This window comes from Pipra filicauda, unplaced genomic scaffold (assembly GCF_003945595.2).
Source record: "Pipra filicauda isolate LSUMZ 115617 unplaced genomic scaffold, ASM394559v2 scaffold245_size1146780_pilon, whole genome shotgun sequence".
Taxonomy (NCBI): domain Eukaryota; kingdom Metazoa; phylum Chordata; class Aves; order Passeriformes; family Pipridae; genus Pipra; species Pipra filicauda.
The window spans coordinates 1,060,825-1,083,372 of NW_024104360.1; the positions used below are offsets into that span (position 1 = coordinate 1,060,825).

Consider the following 22,548-nt stretch of genomic DNA (forward strand, 5'->3'; position numbering starts at 1 on the left):
CATCTGACTTCATCTTTTGATTAATTGATTTATTTGCCAGTGCAATTTTGATATAGAAGAGTGGATCAGTGGTATGGATTTCAGGAAGCTGTGGAGGGTAGCTATGTTGTGTCCTCCCCAGGAATTCCTGGCAGGTGTCAGGAGGAAAGCTCCCAGCCTTCTTCCACACAGCACAAGGGAAGACACCAGGTCCCTCCTGGCCATGGAAGCAGATCAACCAATACTGGAAAGAGAAGGTTTATTGCCCTTCTGAAACTGCTGCAGTCAGGTGCAGGGCTGTCTGACATGGACTATAAATATCCCTGATCCTGGTGATTAGCTACACTTTAGATCCCCTTTCTTTCCTCTTTTCCCATCTCCTTTTCTTCCCCTTGGTGTTGTCGACCCTTGCAAGATTGTGTTTCCCTAAAGGTCCCAAATATATTCTTTCAGTTATTTGTGAGAAACAACCAGGCCTCATAGAATTTCTCCCAAAACCATCTGTAAAATCCAGCCATCCCTATGGCACATGCAGTTAGTTTCTGTCACCTTCTCATGTCATTACTTGTGAAGGTGACTGAGCATCTGCACAGGTTGCCCAGGGAAGTGACCAAGTGCCTGTCTAGGTTGCCCAGGGAGCTTATGGAGTCTCCATCCTGGAAATATTCCAAAGCCATCTGGACATGGTCCTGGGCAACCCACTAAAGGTGGCCCTGCTGGAGCACGGGGGTTGGACCAGATGATGTCTGGAGGTCCCTTCCAACACTTCTTACAGAGCGTGTTCCAAGTGCTACCAATTGTATGGGCTCTTGGATTCTTTTGTTGTGTTCCGTCGGATATCTTCTGGCAGTGGCATTGCAAGACTGAGTGCTTGAACTAGTTGCACACTAGGTTTTTCTTTTTCTAAAAGCAATACAAAGTAACTACTGGATATTATTTTAATTAATAAATACAAGTCATGACTTAGAAATCTGTAATGCTCCCCATATATATTTCATGGATAAAATGCAGTCACTGTAACATATTAATGATCAGTAACAGTGATGAGATTATGCAAATGCCTGGAGTTTCTGAGTTTCTTTTGCTTTTAGGAGTTCAATGTTTACCAGCCAATTACATTCATCCTGTACATTCTGAAATGTGTTTCAATAGGCTGTGAAATACATTCATCTATGAATCTCTCTTGCTAGTGCAAATGACCTGATACAAGATCAAAAGAGCATACAGATGTGTTTACAGGTGATAGATAGATATATATATATACACACACACATAGAAGTAGAGAAGTTCTCTACTTCTCCAAATCTTCATTATTCAAATCTGCACAAAAAGGTTCAATAGAATATTGGACTGAAAATATGTCAACTTGAGAACATAAGTTGCGGACTTTTACACCCTCAGATGTGAGTTATTGCTTGATTTCGAAAGCAATCACGAGGGAAGTTCAAAGGAACATGCTACCTGCTTTTTATCCCCTTAGCAAAGGGTACATACATGTAGAAAAATTAATGAAACTTCAGAAAACCCTTTAATCTTTAAGTGATTTGATGAAAAGTGTTATTACTATTTGACATAACTCTCTTCAGACAAGAAATTAGGAAAAATCTTTGACATCCACTGTTAGTGATTTGTTCTCTTAGTTTAATTATTTTAAAAGCTGCTAATAATATAAATATTATACATAAATATGTGGCTTACTTCAGAAGATGAAGTTAAAATATATTCCTCTACACATAAAAGGTCACACCTTTGCAAGCCAACCTTTGCAGTTAGGCACAATATTATCACATTTTACTTTTCGCTTAACCCCCTCTTTGTTCTCTGTTTTATATCTGCTACACTATGAGCAGCTGAGTTACATGGTTGGATAAGTCTGTACTCCAGTCTCAGGGATAAGCAGGAACTGCTTTTCTCAGTGAATTAAGCCTGCTCTTAATTTTGTGACTACTTTATGATACTGCAGGCCATTGCCAGCAGATGATATAAATGCAACTTGCAAAGTCAATGATTTTAATTTTTTCTCCTAAAAAGTAAGTACGGAGTCAATATAATCAGATGTTTCTTGGATGCTGGGTGTTAAATACTTTCTTGAAGTTATTGACAACTTTCTGACCCATTGTTAATGACAATGGATAATTCTGCCTTGAGAAGAAAAACGCTCCTTTTTCCAGTGTAGATAGGTTTTGTGAAGGTGGTTTTCAGCTTTGTGGAGAATACCAGAGCAAGACTTAATTTAAGTTCTTGAGCTGCAGTTAGTCCTTCCCTATGCAGTCATCTTTGTACAGTGCTGGGCATCACCCTTGCTGAAGAGTCACCTGCCTCACCTGGCTTTTGATTTGGAGTCTATCTCAGTTTATCCTGTATGTGAGCCAGTTCTAATTTCAGGTGCACTGGGGACGTTCCCAGCATATGCTGTGGCTGAGATAACACCCTTGAGAAAGTCTCTGGGTAGCATTCAGAAGAGAAAATGCAGAAGTTCTAGAGTTGGGTCACCAGCTGGGGTGCCTGTATTTCTTAGCTGTTGAAGTACTGCAGGACCACGGGATGCTCTGGATTTCTCTTCTAACACTTCAGTTGTTGGTTTTTTTCCCCCTGATTGTCTTATATTTAGTCTTCGTAGTACGTAGGTGGCAAGTGAAGGGCACTTTTACGTTTGTTCCCTGTGTATATAAGAGATTGGGTTTTCTTCTTTCTGGCACTTGCAAAAGAAGCGTTGTCATCTTCTGTTAGGGAGAGGTAGGAAGCAATACTTTCCCTCAGGCCATAGCTGAGACAAGAGTCATCCATTGCTGCCAGAGTGCTTTTGGTATCTTCAGTCACCTCCAACCTTTAAAAGAACAAAATCTTATTACTGTTTCAACTACTTGGACTCAGCCTATTTTTATACTACTAACAATTGTTAAACCTAATAATGTTATTTTTGTTGTATAAAAAAATTCCTGCCTCATAAATCACTGAAAATTTCTGTCACTTAGCAATTTTCAAAAAAAACCAGTACAACAGTAATATCTTAATATTTTTTGGCATCTGAAAAGGAAATAGCAACTATACTCTCTTCTTAATCTGTAGGAAAAATGACCTCAATACTGCACAAAATTTTCTTGCCTTTGTAAGCATGAATATGTTTTGTGATGGACGAGTAGTGGAGGGAAATTTACACTTCAAAAGTAAAAGGTGCATTTGTTTCTGAGGGTGGTTGTTTCCCCAGCTTTTGAAACCTGACCTACTTTCTCTAGTTGCAGTTGTGATATTAGAAATCTCATGAACTTCAATTTGGGCTGTGTGTTGAGAGAGACTCAATAGGTCTGGGATAATGTGTTCACTGCACCTGTGCTGCTTAATGGATGGTCACCATGTGAACAAGGGGGAGCTCCTTCTGTTGGGGCTCACCTTGAAAGCCAATGCACATTGGTGGGCCAGTGGTGGTGGATCTGACCAGGCTTTGTGACCTGGCTCTTACTCCTGCCCCCTCGTTGGAAAGGACTCAGGAGTCCCAAGGGGACTGCATATGTGGATAGCTGGATAGCAGAAATGATTAAATGCTAACTATACTTTCTTTCGAAGTTAGATGTAGATTATCAGTTAGAGAGTTGGGCATCCAGTTTTCATGGGTTAACTTGCTGCCAGAAGATTGTCTAATCTTTAAAACTGGTCTCAGGAGGAGGAAATGGCTGCATCTTCTGTGTTGCAAGTACAAGGATATACAAGGACTGGAAAACACCCTTGTTGTTTCTGGCAGCCCGTGTTGAATGTGGTACCTGTGAATGTTTCTCCAGTTGAAATTTTTATTCCTCATCACCACAGGAGGAACTGGATTCGTCACGGTGTTGTTGTTAGTGCACTGGGTAAGACAAGGTGTTGTGAGGACACAGCAGAGACCATCAGCAACTTCTGAATGGGGAAAATGAATACACAGACAGTTAGTGTTTGACACTGTTTTCTTTCCTTGGCACATGCTCAGATAAACAGTTTTGGACTCAGTAAATTGTGTGTTCTCAGCAAGGACACAGTAACACAGGCTTAACTTTTTCCTTTCCTCATACCTTTGCCTTTTAATTTATCACAGAGTATATTTTATACAGTACAAGTGATGAACTGAGACACAGAAAGATAAAGTGACTTGCTCAGAGACTAGAAGGAAGTTTGTGACAGAGCAGAAACATGAACCATATATATATGTACATATATATACATGTATATATACATATATATATAAATATAAAAATAAAAATCCTGTCCAAATTCTTACTCCTCTGTTTATATTGTTGGACTTGAACATTTCTTTAGCATGTTTTGAATGTGAATATGACTTTTCTCCCCAGTTTATCAGAGTACTGTTTTTGCAGAGTACAAAGTACTTTGTTCTTTGAAAAGTACACTTTTTCATTTACCTATGAAATATGCAGGTACGGTAACTTCACACTTTAAAAATTACAGAGTACCCATTACTAATTAAAGCACAGAACCTATTGTTCTCTTGTAACTTTTAGGCAATTAGTTTATTGCAATTTCCTTCCTCATTTTAAAATGTTCTCATTATCATGTATGGTAACTGCAGCCACTTAATTGTGCAGTTTGTAAAATTGTCTCTCTGAACCCAGGTTGAATTGCCATAAATCTGGAAAACTGCCATTGAAACAAGTGTCATCCACTGGACTGATATTAGTAACAGTGACAGCTGAATCTAGATTTGAGCTAACAGTTTGAGCTCCTTGAGCTAAGTTCTGCTGATAAATTCCAGCCATACTCTTCTTCTGAAGTGATAGGGAAGAAGCTTACAACATTTCCGAGAGTTTTCTGTTTTAACGTTGTGTGCTGTAGTGGTTCTTAGGAGAAATGTGATTACAGAATCTTGTCTTGCATGCCCGAATGCTATCTGCCTGTCTATATGATAAACAAATAAATGGCAGAGATGTTCATACTGGTAAACACAGTGACCCAGGAGCTGTACTTTGGCTCTGGAAGCCAGAACCATGGGTACATGGCATCCATACAGCTGAACATTTTTGTATGCTCAAACTTTGACTTTGTGTGCTCTGAGAGGGGCTGGGCATTCCTGACCTCCGCTGACCTCCAAACTGTATTTGAATGTTCTCTAGGGAAGTGCTAGACACTAGTGTTTGACCCAAATAGTGTTATTGACATGGGCATACAATATCATGTACCAATACAAGCCTATCTGACTTTATTTAACCGAGTTCTTGGATTGATTTCAGTTGTACTGTTAAGGGCAGCATATTTGTGTTTAGGGTGAGAAATAAAGTAAAAGACTATAAGCCAACAATTTTTCCATTGCATTGTGGCAGTATTTGCAAGTCTTGGACATAGGCAAAACTTCTTGTTCTGAGCCTTTGATATATAGTTTTACAGTTGCCAGTGGACAATAGATTTATTCTATACTTCTTTTTACCTGAGTAGTGATTGACCAGGTCTTCAAGGCACTGAAAGGTTTGACGTGGAGAGATGTAATACCAATTATTTGGAAGGCGGAAGATCCTGTAATGTTTCACTTGCCTGTGTCGCACTGACAAGGAATATAACCCTGGGGAAAGAGAAGAACTAGTTACACCAAAGTAGAGCTGCAGTTCTGGGTGGATAAGAGTGACTACAACCAGAGTATCTGTAAGATATGGTGCCATTTTCCAAAACATCCCAGAAAAATCTGAAAAGACCCAAGTGGCCATCCTAATTTCTACTTATATAATACACTTTTTATATATACTTAAGAAAAATAAAGAGTACAACATCAAGGCACGAGATTTTGGTTGAATTAAAATTTCTGGTGTGCTTTTCCTGTATTTTTGCTGGTAGGGGATCTTTTGAAATGATGTAAAGGAAATAGGCCTTTGCAGAAGTTGTTTGCCTTCTGCTGAAGAGGGAGATCAGACTCACAGGCTGGTATGTGCTGATTTAGTCAGCTTCAATTCATGTAGTAGCTGAGACCTGATAATGCAGTCCTGGCAGGAGATAGGAGGTGGCCACTTGGATTTTTCCGTTTCTTTGTTTAAAACTGTTATGCAGCATTTATTGACAAGGACTGAATGCTAATCTTAAATTTCTTTGAATTTAGTATAGGTATTAAAAACTGTTTGGCCTCTGGTACACAAGAAGTCAGAGCAGATGATTTATTATTCTCTTTTAACCGTAGTGTCATGACATTAGGATATGTTCTTGTGCTTCAGAAAAGGAAGACAGCACATTACACGTGAGAGGTCTGTTCAGCCTGGAGAAGAGGAGACTGAGAGGAGCCCTAATTGCAGTTACGACTTTTTCGTGAGGGGAAGAGGACGGGCAGGCACTGAGCTCTGCTCTGTGGTGACCAGTGACAGGACCCAAGGGAATGACATGAAGCTGTGCCAGGGGAGGTTAGGTTGGAAAAGGTTTTTCACCCAGAGGGTGGTTGGGCACTAGAACAGGCTCCCCAGGGCAGTGGTTACAGCACCAAGCCTGACAGAGTTCAAGAAGCATTTGGACAACACTCAGGCATATGGTGTGATTCTTGGGGTGGTCCTGTGCAGGGCCAGGAGTTGGACTTAATGATCCCTGTGGGTGCCTTCCAACTCAGGGTTTCTAGGATTCTATGTTGCCATTGAAGAGAATAAAAGTATAAAGTTGGTACAGTACAATACCCATGTAGCAAGAGAAAGAAAACAAAACTGAAGGCATTTCATTTTTAAAAAGTAAACAAAATTGAGAAGTCCCACTGCCTCATAAGGTTTGCATGAGACCAAAGTAAATAATAGTGTTTAAACAACTGTGTCTTGTTTGTGCTGATGCCCGTGGAACTTTCCATGGCTATCACTAACCCTCTTTCCAGCACTGCTCAAAATGTTGGTGACTGATGAAGACTGGCGTGCTGCACTGGGTGCCTTTGCATTTTCTGGGTTTGGACTGATCCATATGAAGCAGGACAGGGAGTGAATTAATGAGCTGTAAAACTGTTAATGTTAATGAGATCAAGGGGGTGAAAACTGTATTTTCTCACCTTTCCTCGTTTCACTCTCTCTGATCATGAAGGAGCCGACCTTGGTGTTGGGTAGCTGTAGAAGTTCCTCAGCTTTTTCTCTTCCCAGTCCTTCAAATAACCAGCTGTGAAGCAGGAAAAAACAAATTCTGAAATTTGGACAGCAGTGAAACAGAGAGCAGCATGTGGCTGTGAATGTGCTGCATTAGCCAGGAAAAGTGACTGCAAAAATAACACTGTGGCTTTCTACAGTTATTCCCTGAACTACATTCAGGCATGTTTCCCTAGTTTATGGAGAAAATTCTGCTGTTTTTGAGTTCCATTAACTTTTTTGAGGCAAAGAGAAGAATGAATAAGGTTTGGACTTATTAAGGAAAACAAAACTTTTTGAGCTGTCTTGATCTGAATTTCTAGAGACTGATTCATATGGTATATTGATGACATCTGTGGCATTAGTTAAATGTCTCTTTTTCATTTAAACCACTTTTGTTAACCCCAAATTGTATCATAAATAAACCCCAGATAAGTTAGAATTATTTTGCTTCTTCTAGGGAACAGTCCAGCCATTTAAGTTAATCAGCTTTGTAGAGAAAAGAATTAGTCCTACTAATTTTCACCACAGCTTGGTGCACTGCTGTGTTTTGCCACAGCCAGTGTCTGACCATGTAACTGGGTTTGCTCAGCTGATCTAGAGTTACTGGCATTTTATTTTAAAGTTGTTCTCATGTGTTTGGTCTAGTCTGCTGTCATCAAAATGATCTTGGGGAAGGTTTCAGTCAGTAGCTTCCATTACCATCGCCCTGTCTTTGGGAAAGCATCTCTGTTTCAGGAGAATATAAAAGCGCTTGCATAGTTCACAGTGAAATTCACAGTTCATATCCTTAAAATTAGGCAAGTATTAAAACTTTTGCCAGAAAACTTCTCAGTGTGTGCTTTAATGTTCTTTTTTTTCCCCTGAGTGGTGTCCAGGGCAACAAGAAATCTCTGAATTTCCTTAGTTCTTCCAGTGAGAGAGTTTACATTCTTGAATGACTTATTAGTGTTTCTATTTGTTCTTTTTGGTCTGTTTTCCATGGGAAAACCTAGCTTAAAATTTACTCTTTGTAAATATTAAAAATTCATTCTAAATAGGCTCTCTTTATCAATGTCTTAAAATTAGAAATCAGTTCATGCAATGGAAGTATGTTAAATATCTTCTGTGACAATTGAGGTGGTTTTGGCCCTTTCCAGCATTTAACAGAAAGATTTTTTCCTTTTCATTTAATCTAAATTTATATGTGGATTTGATGTTCTCAGTTTTCAAAGGATCTATTTTAGACTGTCAATAAATAAAATTTCTGTCTGTCAAGTCATTATTGCCATGGTTTGGATTATGACACTGAATAACCAATCAGAGCAGTATATGTAGAAACAGTGTTGAAAGGCTGTGGGAAATGCATTAACTTACCCATGATAAACCTTTGCTACATATTTTCCTGGAATATAGTTTTCTCGACCTGTTGTAAGGGAATGGACTCTCCACCAGCCTCCTTCACTGTGTGAAAGCAAAAGAAGGGATATTTTCAGATGCATTTCAGATGCTTCTCCTCATTTTGGAAATTAGTGGACATATAGGTTAGCCTGTAACCTTCTCTCTGTGCTCCTGAATCTATTTGTTCAGAAAGGGACCCAAATTCATTCCATTTAGAGTTGTTCCATTTCTAAACCTACTTGAGAATTAAGTTTGGACACAGAAATAAGCTACATTTGTTCCATTTAAATTACGTAAGTAATAAAATATTTTTCTGTAGTTAGAAGAAGAAGAGTAAATACTTAGTGGTTAAACCGTGCTGTGCTCTGCCTTCCCACAGCTAGACTTGTACTTGTACCCAAGATATTTCATTTACAGCTGAATGTGCTGTGTCTGGACAGCCCTGTAGTCACTCCTGTAACATCAGGATAGAGGTACTTGGGAAATGGATTGTGTTTGCTTTGGAACAGGCTTTCAGTCCAAAAGAACCTGGTTTGTGGTTTGCTCTTTTCCTTGTCTTCAATGAGTTGCAGACCAGACTCCAATGAAAAAGACCTTGTAGCTGAAGCCAGGTGACTGGACATATGTATTTTCACCAATATATCTTCACTTTTTGCTGTGATACGGAATGCTGGCTTTGGCTTTTGAATACCTTCAGAAATCCAGGGTACCAAATTTTCACAGGGATGCTGCAGAGCTTTAGTGATAGTGCAAGGATGCTGATGAGTGATGGGTTCTCTCCACCTTCACTTTAAGAGTTTAAATCCAAATAATAGTGTCTTGTGTTTGAATGCTGGTTTTCATATAAAGGTTCTCAAATAATGTCCAGACTGCAGACCAGAGTCTCAGTGTATGTCAAAACGGCTGACCTGAAAACTCTTATGTGAAATGTCATGAGTTACAGCCACTGGGACCATGGTCCAGAATGCTGAGGGAAAAAGAGAAGTATCTACTGCTTGGAGCTGGAAATTTCAGGGCCCCACAAGTTTTGTTTGTGGTTTTCCAGCTGACATGAAACTATCTATGAGAATTTTAGGTTATTTTTGTCTTCTTTTCCTCACAACTCTCCTAGACAGAACCGAGAATTGCAATAAGAAAAAACTGGAGAGACTCATCATCTCCTGTGCTCCAAACTTTAATATTACTAACTCTGAAAAATCCCTGTGATGATTAAAATTACCAAAGCAACACACGTCTCCTGGGGCAGGAGCTACAGAAATTATGTAATCTGAGGGGGGATCTTGGAGGACATTTGGGTTGACTGCTGCCACCTAAATGCAGTTGTTCATCTGGTAATGAAAGGTGCCTGACAAATGTGGAGAGTGAGAAACTGTGTCAGTGGTGCTTATCCAATCCTGCCAACCCAGAGCGACCACAAATATCTGTGAGGACTTGTGTTTCCTATGTAGATTCCATATATCATGTTCCTGGCGGGACTGGTGGGGCTGATTGCTGCTGCACATCGTTGCTTTGGCAGAAGGCTGAAAAGCTACCCTTGTAAAAGCAGTATGTGCTCCCTGCTCATGCTGACTTCTCTGTGGTGACTCCTCATCACCTGTGCTCTGGTTCTGCCATACTATTCTTCTTTTTTATTGTAATTATTTTAATGACTTGAGAAGAAGAGTATGCCTACAGCTTATGAGCAGGAAGATGCTGCAGTCAAATAGTTCCTACCAATATCAGCACATACCCCAGTAGAGAAGAACATGTCCTTCATTAGGACACTATGGTTTGCATAGGGCATTGAACTGTCTTCTATGAACAAGCTCATGATTTAAAACAGGAAGGGGAAAGTTCCCGTCAAGGCTTACTTTGCCTCTTATTTACTGTCAGGAGAAGCTCTTGATCACTGCACAACAGGCAAACATACCAAAAGCGTCTGCTGCAAAAACGTGTTCTTTCAGAAGTTGTTCTTCCAGTAGATTGTACTTTGCAGCATGTGTATGCATGTGATATGCCACACATATAATTACCTTTTATACAGGCATATGCAGTTGTGTGGTGGTGTGAGGGCTTGTAGCTGGTGAAAGCTGAGATTGAGGCTTTAAGCTGGAATTTCCAAGCTGAAGCAGTTGTACCATGTCATGTATGTTATGCAAACTGGAGCAAGGTTTAAACTGCTGGAAGTTACCAGAGCAGAATCCCCCTGGTTTAGGGAAGCTCTCTATCAGCAGAAGATTTATCTAGTGGTACAGTCTTATGACCTTTAGGTTCAGGGAAGCAGCGAAAGCAGAGCTTAACTGCAGCCATTCTGGGTCAGACCAAAGGTCCACACAACCCTGTGTCTTGTGACTGACAAAGGCCATTGCAGGTCATGGTGGCCTGCAGAAGAGTCTGAGAATTCATCAACCATCCATGATACTTCTCTTGAGTACTTCTGTCCTCCAACCATTTGACTCTCTCAGGTAGAGAATTTATTTTATGAATTTAAAGTCCTCAGAGGATTTCTCCGCTATGAATGTGTCTGGTCTCTCCTTGAATCCATCTGCTCTGCCAGCTGCAAAAATGAAATCTTTCATTTCATTTTGAGCAGTGCAAAGCGTGGCTGTGAGGCCAAGCAGCTTCTGGGAGGTCACTGTACACCAATACAAGTTGTGCATAAAAGAATATCAGGGCTGCTAACTTTCCATTTTTCATTTTACGGTCAGTCTCAACCAGTGCTCTTAAGCCTGCCTCCTTCTGGGGCTGATAAATTTTGGAACTGACTGGGAAGCCACTGACTTTTATTTTTCCCCACTAAGAAAATGCAAAATCCATAAAAAAATAGAAAAAGAAGGAAAAAAGTGCTACTTTTTATTTTATTTTTGTTAGATTTGCCTTAAATCTAGGATGAAATTCTAAGACTGAATCATAATGGATTGCTGCATTAAGAAGGATGAGAGAGAAAATGAAAGATACATTTGACATATAGAATTTCAGAATTATTTTCCTATTTTATGTGATTCAAACTATTTTGGCTCTTAATCTGTTTTCCACTAACATTGGAGGAATACCTTCTGAAAATCATTTTTTAAAGCAGATTTCTGTTTTGAGTCCTATTTTAGAATAGAGTCTGAATCAGCTTAAGTAACCATGTTAGAGGAATCTGAGAATTAAAGAACAATCTGTGATCCCAAATTCTTAAAATACAGGTAAATTTACACCATGGCTAAGCATCCTTCCTGAAAGTTCTGAACTCTGTTCTGCTGAACTGCATCCAGTTTGGACCAGGTGCATAAAACAGAACTTAGCATCAATTGTAATAAAACCTAATTTAAAAATAAATTGATCAACTTACTCTGATAGCACACGTAGTTTTTCCCCTACATGAAATATAGGTTGGCTTATGTCTGCTGAAGGATAATCGTACAGGACAGCAAGGAAGTCACTCTCCTGGCCTATTAAAGGAGAAAGAAAACATCACTTAAAACAGAGATAGAGTTCTGAAACAGAAATGGATTTTTCAATAAGTATGATATATTTTATGTAGTAGATCAAATGGGAAAAAAATCTCTGAAATGTCACTTGGTAAACATAAAGATCTCAAGGTGAACCTCGAGCTTTATAAGAAGAATGTGAAGATGCTAGAAATGAAAAAAGTAATTTAGTTAATTGTAAGCAGCTAAATTTAGACCACTTTTTCTAGTAATTACCATATTTAAAGGACATATTCATTTTGAAACTAGAAAAATTAGTAAGTATTTATAGTATTAGGAAGTAACGCAGTTTGACTAATGCCACTGTCTAATGGCACTGTAATTGCCTCTAACTACAGTTTTGTAGCATTATATTTAAGACAAGGAAGATGCATGTTGAATTGTTCCATCATTTAGCGCCACTGATCCTTTTCAAAGGTATGAAATTAGTTTAGATCGAGGTCAATGAGAGTCTGGCCAATATTTCCCATTTCCATCACTTTTTAAAATGAGCTTGATGAACAACCACTGCACTTTGTTCTCCCCTTTGTGTGGAAACTGGACTCTCTGTAGCTCAACATGTGCAAAAATGGGAATGAATTTGGGGTAGGAGATAAAGTAATTAGACAGAGAATTAGACACACTTCTGTATCTTGTTAGTTTTTCTCATTTAACATAGATTCCTTGCTAATTTCTCTTTAAGGAGGACAGCTTTTTAGGGAAACCTAGGTGCAACATCCTGAATGAATGCTGAAACTGGCTCTGTGTTTTCAGCCCGTGTGTCTCAGGGCCTTAGAAACAACTCACACTGATAACAATAAAAGGCTGAAGGAAACACGCAGAAAAGAAACACAACAGGTTGCTTAGAGAAGTTGTGAATGCCCCATCCCTGGAAGTGTTCAAGGCCAGGCTGGATGGGGCCCTGAGCAACCTGATGTGCTTGGCATCCCTTCCCATGGCAGTGGCATTGGAATTAGATAATCTTTAATATCCCTTCCGAACTAAACCATTCTATGATTATTTTGACAGTGTGTTTAGTATTAGTATTGCCATGGTTTTCTTAGTTGATTAGTGTGAGTGAATTAAACAAGACTAGTCCAGTACAGACAATTGTTGTGGTTAATCTACTGTAATTTATTATACAGTTCAACCCTGCTGAAGAAATTCTGTACTAAGCCTTTGATTGCTTCCTTGTTCCTCACAGAAAACTTAGGTCACACTTTCTCTGTCTATGAAACTACTTAGTACCTGAGGCCTAACAAGACTTAAGCATTGGTGCAGAGTCTTTTTTTGACAAAACAAAATCTTTACCCAGGGCTACAAATACAGGCCAGAAGGTACATTTTAAGAACTACAAAATGAGGATAAAGTACCATCACTTAATTTCTCATTGCAGGTTGTAAGACAACAGTTCTACATGGAATATAATTATTTTGACCTTAATGACAATGTCTTTAGCAATGCCTTTTTTAAAGTTCTGTTGTTTATTTATAAATGTTCTGTTTCCATACTGAAAGGGCAGAAAACAAGTGCTTTTCTTCTTCCTTGTGTGCTGGTGGTTTGCATTTCGTTACGCACTGTAGAGTATGTGACTTTTTCTCTACTCTAGCAAGACCTGTGTTACTTTGCTTACACTTTCATCTTTATATTTGTTTTTTGTTTCAATTTTGCATGCCAGTTTATAGTTCTGAAAAGGAGGGAATTCATCATAGTGTTAGCTTCCACATCCATGCAAATGTTACCTCTTAAACTACATATACTTAAAGTGTAGAGGGCTCCTCGTTCTTCACAAAGAGGACTTTGTTTTAATTGGTATTTAAATCAAACCTCACTGGGGTTTTTGGTCACGCAAAGCACCCCACCACACTCTACAACATTTCACAGAACCCAGACTAGCTCCTTACAAACACAAAAGACTGGAAACAGGAACTAAACATATTACACTCTTTCTCCACTCAGTGATCTAATAGATTTGATCTGATGAGTTCCCCACACTTTCTAGTTGTAAAAGAAAAAAGATTTGGCTAAGTTTTTCTAACACAGGCTCTCCTCCGCAGTGCAAGTGTAGGTTACATCTGAAATGGAACACATCAAAAGTTAGAGTGGAAAGATCGAAGCACAATCATTTCCACTGAATCAGGTGTTAATACTGAGTGGGTTTTTAAGAGTAGGAAATGAATGTGAAACACATGCTAATTTTAGATGTCTGCATCCCTGAATGTGTTGCAAAGTGTGAGACTGATTATCGCATCCTTCAAATTATTCATTGTGAATGGGCTAAGAAACATTATAAGAGTGTAGGAAGAGCACAGGCAGAGCATCCAGATTCAGCTCATCACCCTTAAAAACCTGCTGTACTGTGCACTGGTGTAGTCCATGGCTGTATTGGGAATGAACTTCATGCATCATCCAGCTTTACTGTGCAGCAGAAATACTATAATTTATGGCATGGTGTGTACCAGAGGGGGTGAACGAGGGCACTCTGCATCTCGGAGACTGTCTGTGCAGCACTGAAAGGTGTGACTGCAAAGTCACACTCTGGTGCCCAAAGTAGATCTGAACCAGCCAGCTTGGAAACTAAGAGCTATGGAAGTGCAGCTCAGTAGGGATTAACCTTTGATTCAGGGTCCCAAGGGAGGAGAGAAGAGGGAGTGGGCTCACAATCCCTGCTGATCTCTTGCTGCCCTGGCTACTGTTATCAATACCTGGGTTATGCCAGGGATGCCCGTGCAATGTGCTGTCAGGTGGGTGCAGTTATCCTTGGAGTCCAAATGCCTCCTTGGGAAATGCAGCTTTTACACTGTTCCCTTTCTCGGGACCAAGACTGGTACACTGGTGGTGGGGAAAACACAAGGTTTTGCTTTCAGTGCAGCTTTCAGGCAGCACAAGGGGTTTGATGAACACATTCACACTGCAAATCAAATCTGCAGACTTCGGTTATCTGTTTCTTCCCCCTTTTTGCTGGACATTCTTTCCTTTCATTCTTTCCCTTCTGTTTCAGTCCTTCATTTTATTCAGTCTTACTGAAATGAACCAGTGTCAAACCTGTTCTTCCTAATAACTATTTTGACTGTAATCTGTGGATTGGATCTTCTGCCTCAGTTAAATCAAAGGTGGCTCTTCCTGACCTGGCAGAAATCTTCTGTGTTTTGTAATGTGATTTGGAGTTTGATCTGCTCAGGAAGACAAACAGATACAAACTCACTGGATTGATCCCAACATATGCTTTGAGTACCAGGTTCATTTCTAGAAGTCTTTTTCCATAGGATTTGCAGGACAGTACTAATGTTTGTATTCACAACTTTCATTAGCAATGTCTAAGCCATTATGAAAGATGCTGGTCTGATCCAGACTAAGAGATGGATCTAAAGAGCTATGTAGGCTGATAAATCATAGAATCATCATAGAACAGTTTGGCTTGGAAGGGACCACAGGTCATCTAGTCTAACTCTCTGCAATGAGCAGGGACATCTTCAGCCAGATCAGGTTGCTCAGAGCCCCATCCAACCTGATGAAAGTTCCTAGAGGTGGGGCATCTACTACCTCTCTAGGCAACCTGGTCTAGTGTTGCACCACCCTCATTGTAAAAAATCTCTTCCTTATATCTGGTCTAAATCTACCCTATTTTAGTTTAAAACCATCGCCCATTGTTGTATGACAACAAGCGCTGCTAAAAGGGTGCATAGGAGAGGTGTTCCATCACTCCGATAATTTTTGTGGCTAAAATCCTGCCTTTGAATGTTTCAGCATAGGTGTCTGGTGCTGTGGGAGTGTCCAAGACATCTCTGTGCCCTTGGTAGATGCCACTGCAGCCATGGGAGACTTGTTCTTTGCCCGGGTGTTAGCAGGAGGTCAGTCAGGATTAACAAATCACCTTTCTCAGTGTTCGAGACATGAAGGAGAGTGCAAGTAGATTGAGATATGAATTTCTAAATGGATATTTTCCCCTTGTAATTGTTGTCCTATCAATGTTTGCTGAATTATCTTTTTAGGGGTGTGTTCTATTTATGTCGCAGGAAGGGATGCAGTTGTTTTTAGCCCTGCTAAATCCTGAGTTTTAGCATGTGCAGGAACAGTACAAACTTGGTCACAGCCATGGCATGCTCCTCGGTGAGGTCCTGCTCTGAGTGTGTGCATGTCTCGGTTTGGATGGTTATTTGTGGTATTCGTGGCAGCAGCTGTTGGGAATATCAGCATAACGCACTCTTAAAAAAAAAAAATTAAAAATTGTCATTTTATGTTATGGGCCTCTGGGTCGTATTTTGTCTCTGCTCTATTAGGACTTAGGGCTGCAAGGCCGCTCATATCAGCTGGTTCCTGACCATGCTAAAAGAAGGGCTTGGTTTCCTTGCAGCAATAATGAAACCAAACTGATTCCCTATCCTTATAATAATGAGCAGCCAGCCAGATCAGCTTTCATGGAAACCCCAAAAATTTTGATTAATGCCTTCCCCCTCTAAAAAAAGTAACTGAAAACCCCCCACCCCAAACCCAAAGCTAAAAATCAAAACTTTTTTCTCTTCCTCACCCTCAGGGGGTGATTTATTGCAGCTCTTGTGCCAGCTGCCTGTCTCACTGCATCATGAGAGCTGAGGCTGCACTGACTCTCCACCCACTCACTCACAGTTTGGAGCAGCAGGTCATGACATCTCTCCTGCTTTCCCCATCAGATACCTGACCTCTACCAGCCTATGGAAGTGGCAGGGAGGGATTTGCAACCTGATTTATTCACATGTGGATGCATAGAGCAGATGTGTTGCAGTCACCTTTGGCAGCTTCCCTTGTGAAACTTGTATTTCTGTATAACCCTTATCGATAAACCTGGAGACAAGTTGGTTATGTGCTACGATGGGCATGAAGTTCAGTGTAAGCATAACATCATTAAAATTTATAACCCTAAATGAAGGAAACCCAAACTTCAAGAACAAATTTTTATAAAATATCCCATGCATCTGTGTCAAAACACAGAATTTCTGGTTTCTGAAGTGGTGTTTCTGTGCTTTCTGATTTGGAAGGAACATCTTTCAAGGATCACAGGCAAATAATAAGTTTAACATTTAGGATTTTTTGTCAAAGTACTTCTTGGAAAATGAGCTAGAATGTAGCTAAAAATAAGCATTGTCTAGTGGAAGTCCTTCTCCCACATCAGTCATGCACTTGTCTGCTCTTACTACGTCAGGCGGGTGAAGGAAGACACATGAATCTACCATATCTTTCGAACATCGTTTTCTCTTGAAAGATGAAATGAGTGCTTACCCGTTTGGCTCAGCATGTTTGTTTCTTCGGATGGTCTTGGAGTTTTCACAGTGTTTCCCATTGCGCTCTCTAATTCCGCCAAAGTTCTTCGGAACTAAATCAAAGGAGATATTGAAATTTAACATCAGAATAACACCTGCTGTGCCAACAGATGAGAAATGACCTAGTTTGGGTGTCTCTAGTTTTATACAGTTTTGCTTTTGAGAGCTCTTGTGTCAAATTTGTGTGAGTTTTACATACTTGCTAAACTCTCACCACTTTAGTGCTTTTATCAGGGGAATAGCAGAAAACCACAGCTAAGGAAGTTGCTCAGAAGAACACGATGTAGTAAAAGTTTCCATTACCAGTACCTCAGCACAATAGGAAGTAACAGCAGAGCCATGCCCATACAATAATTTCATATACAAAATATTCTTTTCAGCATTTGGGGTTCTGGAAATACAAAGGATCTATTTAGGCTGATGTACCTGGTTTCCAACGCTGTGTGTATGTTGCTTTACTATAGAACACATAGAACGTTGCTTGCTAGGTTTTCTCTGATGCAGTCATGTTCTCAGCAAATGTGGACAACGTTGTTTTTCCTCCTTTTTCTTTCTTTTTTTACTTTTTTTTTTTTAAAGTAACACCTTGCCTAAAAATTTTTTCATCTCAAAACAGTCCTCCGGCATAAAGCCAGTGGTGCAAATTCTTCAGATACTTGTTTTAAAAGTTTTGGTGGATGTACAAGAAACAATATCAGACAATTGTGGAACTAAATACTGTGAGAGGAATAGTTCCTTCTTATGGCTTTGCTGCAGCCATTCTGATTCTCCCTGACAGAGGACTGAGAGAAAAACCCGTTGGATGTGGAAGGTGTCTCCTGCTATGGTATATTTTTAGAAGGAGGGGAGAATAAGCTATATCTATTTAAAACTGTACATTAAAGCAAAGTAACTCAACACCAGCAAATGGGTAATTATTTTTTCAAAAATATATTTCTGTCCATTGCCCTGTGAAAATGATATCAGGAGCTGTAGCAGCATAGTGTGGCTATTCTGCATGGTTTTGTCTTTTCTAGCTTAAGTATTTAAAAAATGATTACTGACTTTGGTGTGCTGCTCTTTACTTATGCAGGCTAGAGCCTGATGGTGTCAACTGGAGAGGTGTCAGCTCTGAGAAACAGAACTGCTAACATCAGCAAGACTTTATTACTAATTGTCTTTTGGAATAAGATTGGCAGAACTTGAGTATGTTGATTATTACCATAAATTTTTTATGTCGTACAGCCAGTTTAGGAAGACACCCTACAGAAAAAAATGCTGTTCAAAGGAAAGAAAATTCGTCCTTTATTGAAGCAAGGAGATCAGTGCTAGAACAGATGGTAGTGCACAGTTTGACTCTACCTCATCTGATTTCCAAACTTCTTAGTGCTTGTTCCCAAAGGCTCTTTGCTAGAATTCTCTATTTCTCTGGCCAAATGGCACATTACCCCTTTGCTGTCTGCACTCAGAATGAGCTTGTGGCACATCTGTAGGGTGCAGCTGTGCCAATGTGTTTCTGACAGGCGTCTGAAATCTACTGTCACAAGAACAAAAAACTGGCTGATAGAACAAGTCTAGAAGCTGAATAAAACAGCAGTCATAAATTTAAATAAGTTATTTGGGTATTCATGTTTGAAAAAAAAGATCCCTTTTGATAGAAAGCAAAAAATCTTCCTCCATTTACATGCACCTAAATTACCAAGACTGAAACCTGAATTCACTTTTTTAGGCATTATCTGCTTGCAAGATCATAATTTCCTGATCTAACTATGAATATTTTTCTGCAAGACCCAATATTAATTTATTGAATGTTTTTCTCAGTTGTATCCCATTAAGAAGTATACCCAGAGAAGTAGTGCAGCCAGTACTTTGGCTACAGATATTATAGATGTTCCTGGCTCATCTTCAAATTAGTCAGAAATTTTCCTGGGCACAGCAATAGAGAGCTCAACAGGACTGAAAAAGTCAGCCAGGGAAGTGAGATAAATACCTGGACAGGTAACCTCTGCTGAACTCTGCACTCTAGTACCTGCATTTTTGCAGTACTTTAAAAGGGAAACTCAAATCCTGCTCAATGTATAGTAACTGAGCTGCAGTTGTCAAAAGCGTTGTGCAATTCCAGGTAGATGGCAAGAATGACAGCATAAACATCTTATGCCTGTATATAATTTTGACACATACAATTGTTATTTAGATGAGAATAGCTCAAATTTTGTCTTCCAAAGGTCTGAAAAAAAATAAAAGTGAGGGTCCTACCTCTGTACACCCCTCTATGTACCCAGATATGCTGGGTCTTGGTATTTGAGGGCCAGGAAAGCAAGTCATCCTACTAGTGTCAGACTTGTGACCGAGGGCGTTTTTTCTATTTTTAATTTCAGGTGTGCCTCAGTCACTTTGGAAAGTGATAGGTAGTATTTGTACATGATAGAAAGAGTTCTGAAAATTTTACCTTATGCTTACAAACTTTCTAAAAGCATGGCATGTTTGGCCACGGCACCTTCATTATTTCTAGAGACTCTAAACGTTGCTTTAAAAACATCTGAAATATTTTTGGCAGGTTTTCTTATATGTAGTTTGCAATGAAACCACTGTCTAGTCCAGAGGGGTTAAATACTGGACAACAGGCAAGTTCCTACTTTGTATTTTTGCAGAACACATCCAAAACTGACCTGGCTCACTTCTGCCGCACCAGACCGATGCCCTCAGGCATCATTCTTCTCTAAGAACCTCAATCATCAGGACAGAGCATGCAGCCCCATGCTGCTGCTTTAGGTGTGGAGGAATCTGACTTCCAGAAAATACGAATGTTATAAAGTACTTTCAGTAGCAGTGAAGAGTAATGATGTCTTGGACTTTGATGTCATTAGCGTTTGCCGTATCTCATTGCATTTTCCGTGCTCTTTTACCGTCACTGCCATTGGTAGCATAAAGTCTTAGATAGAGATGAAAGTCATAGAGAGTTCAAGATGTTCTCTAGAACCATGGTAGAAGTGTTCAATAAAAATAAACAAATGGAAAGCTGCGACCCTTGCTGTTGATTCACTTAACGGAAGTGATTAAAAGGTGCACTTTACTCTCAAGTGAGTAATGGAACCTAATGGCTTAAGTAGCTCATGCTTGTGTTGATTGTTGGCACCACAATATAAATGCATTGTATCACTACATGATAAATTTTTTGTTGGTTTTCTGAAATTTGGAGATACCCTGCAAAACTGCACTTACCAGAAGCTTTAGAGATCTTGTGGCTAAATCATTTTTTATCACTGAAGTCAATAGCAGAACAGTAACAGTTTTACAGATGATAATCTTTTGAAATAGCAAATCTGCTCCAGGCACTGAATCTCACTTGAACTTATTGGATCATAGAATAATTGGGATTGAAGGGACCTTTAAAGGCCACCTAGTCCAACACTCTTGCCCTTGGCAGGGACATCTGCAACTAGATCAGGTAGCTCAGAGCCCTTTCCAACCTGGCTTTGAACGCTTCCAAGGATGGGGCATCTACAACCTCTCTGGGCAACCTGTTTTCGTGTTTCACCCCCCTCACCATAAAAAATTCGTTCCTTATATCTAAACTTGATGACAGAGTTCGGGATACGAGTAGAGGTGGCATCCCTCTGTCATAGAAGCACATAATTATGCCAGATCCAAAGGAAATAATTCATTGAGGGGGATTTGGGAAGAATTGAGGAGAAATGATAGACACTAAAGTCACTCTACCCTATCAACCTCGAGCCCTGCATGGAGGAGTGCAGCTGCTGCTTAGCTCAGAGGAACCGCTGGGCGGCTGGGCTGCAGCCGAAAATCCACCTGCAGCTCTACCCACTCACCGGCCACCTCCTCAGGCTTGTGTGGAAATTTGATTTGAACCATTAAGATCACATTTGCAGTGTTCCAGTCATTGGTCCTTCCTCCCCTCCCCTTTCCACTTGTGCACATGCTGTTCGAGGAAAGGCGGTTGCTGCAGCCACAACTGTTTGCACACACACAGCTACTAGTGCTTAGTGATCTTTGCTGCCAAAAGGAAGGTGAGGAAACATCTGAAGTCTCTGTCCTGCTCTGCGTCCTATTTATCAGTGGCAAAACTCTCAACAGATGCGAATTCTTCAGCTGTCAAGACGGGAATCCCACTGACCTACATCAGGGGTCCCCAAAACCTGTAGTACAGTTTTCCCCTTCCGTCCCTGTGTAGAACATAGGAAAGTCTGTCCCTTTGGAAGAACTTTTTCATGGTTATATTTAAAATGATTGCGCAATAGTAAATATAAAGAAATTAAAAATAAGAGAAATAAAAAGGCAAATAAGCAGCCGAGTAAAGCCCCTCTACAAGGAATACTGCAGACTAGTAAAATTAGGACGTTCATCATTCCTGTGATGCTATATCCAATTTTATTTTTGCTTCCTGACATCCACATCTATACTGCCAATATCTTACAATTTAGTTCTCAGTAAGGTTCACAGGCAATGTCTGAATCCCATTTGGCTTGAAAATGAAAGCACCAGCATCCTGTTATTTTTTCATGTGGGGGAAAAAAAAACATATTAGATTTCAGAAGCTGTATATTTTTTGGTGAATTTCCCTCAATTTGTTGTCAATCAAAATCAACATCCTTTCAGCTTTGAGGCACTTGTACCTTTGCACTTAGAAAGAACAACATAATACTCTGATCAGAGTAATTCATAGAAACATGCAACCATGAAACAACACAGAAATACCACACTATACACACTTCTAACACTTTGAATAAAAAGCCCACTAATCTGTGGGCTCATATTTTGGGTTATAATAAAATGCAGTTTGCTTCAGCATAACGGCTTAAGCATCTATCTTACTGTAAGCTTTCAGCAGAAATACTCCTTGTCCCTTCTATCTTTAGTATCATTCCTTAAGAAAAGGATCAAGGCAGGTTCTTCTATTTCTACCTTTGGTGGTAGTTGAAATCCATGGTCTGAATACTGTCATTGTTAATAAAATAGAACTCCCTCTTAAATAAATAAAATTGAAACATTTGGTCCCGTATGCAGATAATCTAAAACATTATCAGAGCAATGATTACCTTTAAATGCTGGGCATGGTATTCCAGGTTGCAGTATTTCTGAAAAAAGCTGTAGTCATAATACTGCTCTCATGCTGCCAGCAAGGTTTAGCTGATCAAGTCGAGGAGCAGCCGGTCGAATGAGTGTGTTGTGAAGTTCACGCTGTCATGTAGAGCAGCATTTGCCAAACAGGCCACATACTTCCTCTCTGAGAAATAAGGAAGGCTCAAAGTGTTTGCAACAGATGAGGTTCCTGTTGCAAGTCACTACTGAAGGCACTTTTTATCTATGGGCTGAGAAAAACAGGGAGGTTTTTAACGTATTACATTGGGGCTGGTTTTAGCAGATATAAAAAATGAGTAAAAATAACCTGGTTTACATTACTTA

At 39.8% G+C, this 22,548-nt stretch overlaps 2 protein-coding genes across 2 annotated transcripts in view; one reads left to right on the forward strand and one right to left on the reverse strand.

The window, feature by feature from the left end:
- The window catches only part of TG (thyroglobulin), a 146,922-nt gene that overhangs the window by 83,900 nt on the left and 40,474 nt on the right, over positions 1–22,548 (forward strand). The gene's annotated exons all lie outside the window — the stretch shown is intronic.
- Positions 1,512–22,280, reverse strand: SLA (Src like adaptor). Its single transcript, XM_027712039.2, has 8 exons — positions 22,182–22,280; positions 17,105–17,198; positions 11,731–11,830; positions 8,391–8,477; positions 6,965–7,068; positions 5,390–5,521; positions 3,738–3,870; positions 1,512–2,806 (listed from the first exon to the last, which is right to left on the reverse strand). The coding sequence occupies exons 2-8, from the start codon at positions 17,163–17,165 to the stop codon at positions 2,587–2,589; spliced, it is 837 nt and encodes a 278-aa protein (XP_027567840.1). The 5' UTR covers positions 17,166–17,198; positions 22,182–22,280; the 3' UTR covers positions 1,512–2,586.

Excerpts from the sequence above, each read along its gene's own strand:
- SLA (XM_027712039.2), bottom strand. The coding sequence starts at position 17,165 with ATGGGAAACACTGTGAAAACTCCAAGACCATCCGAAGAAACAAACATG. Across the intron at positions 11,831-17,104 it reads AAACATGCTGAGCCAAACGG|GCCAGGAGAGTGACTTCCTT; the intron begins GTAAGCACTCAT and ends CTCCTTTAATAG. Across the intron at positions 8,478-11,730 it reads AAACTACGTGTGCTATCAGA|TGAAGGAGGCTGGTGGAGAG; the intron begins GTAAGTTGATCA and ends GCTTTCACACAG.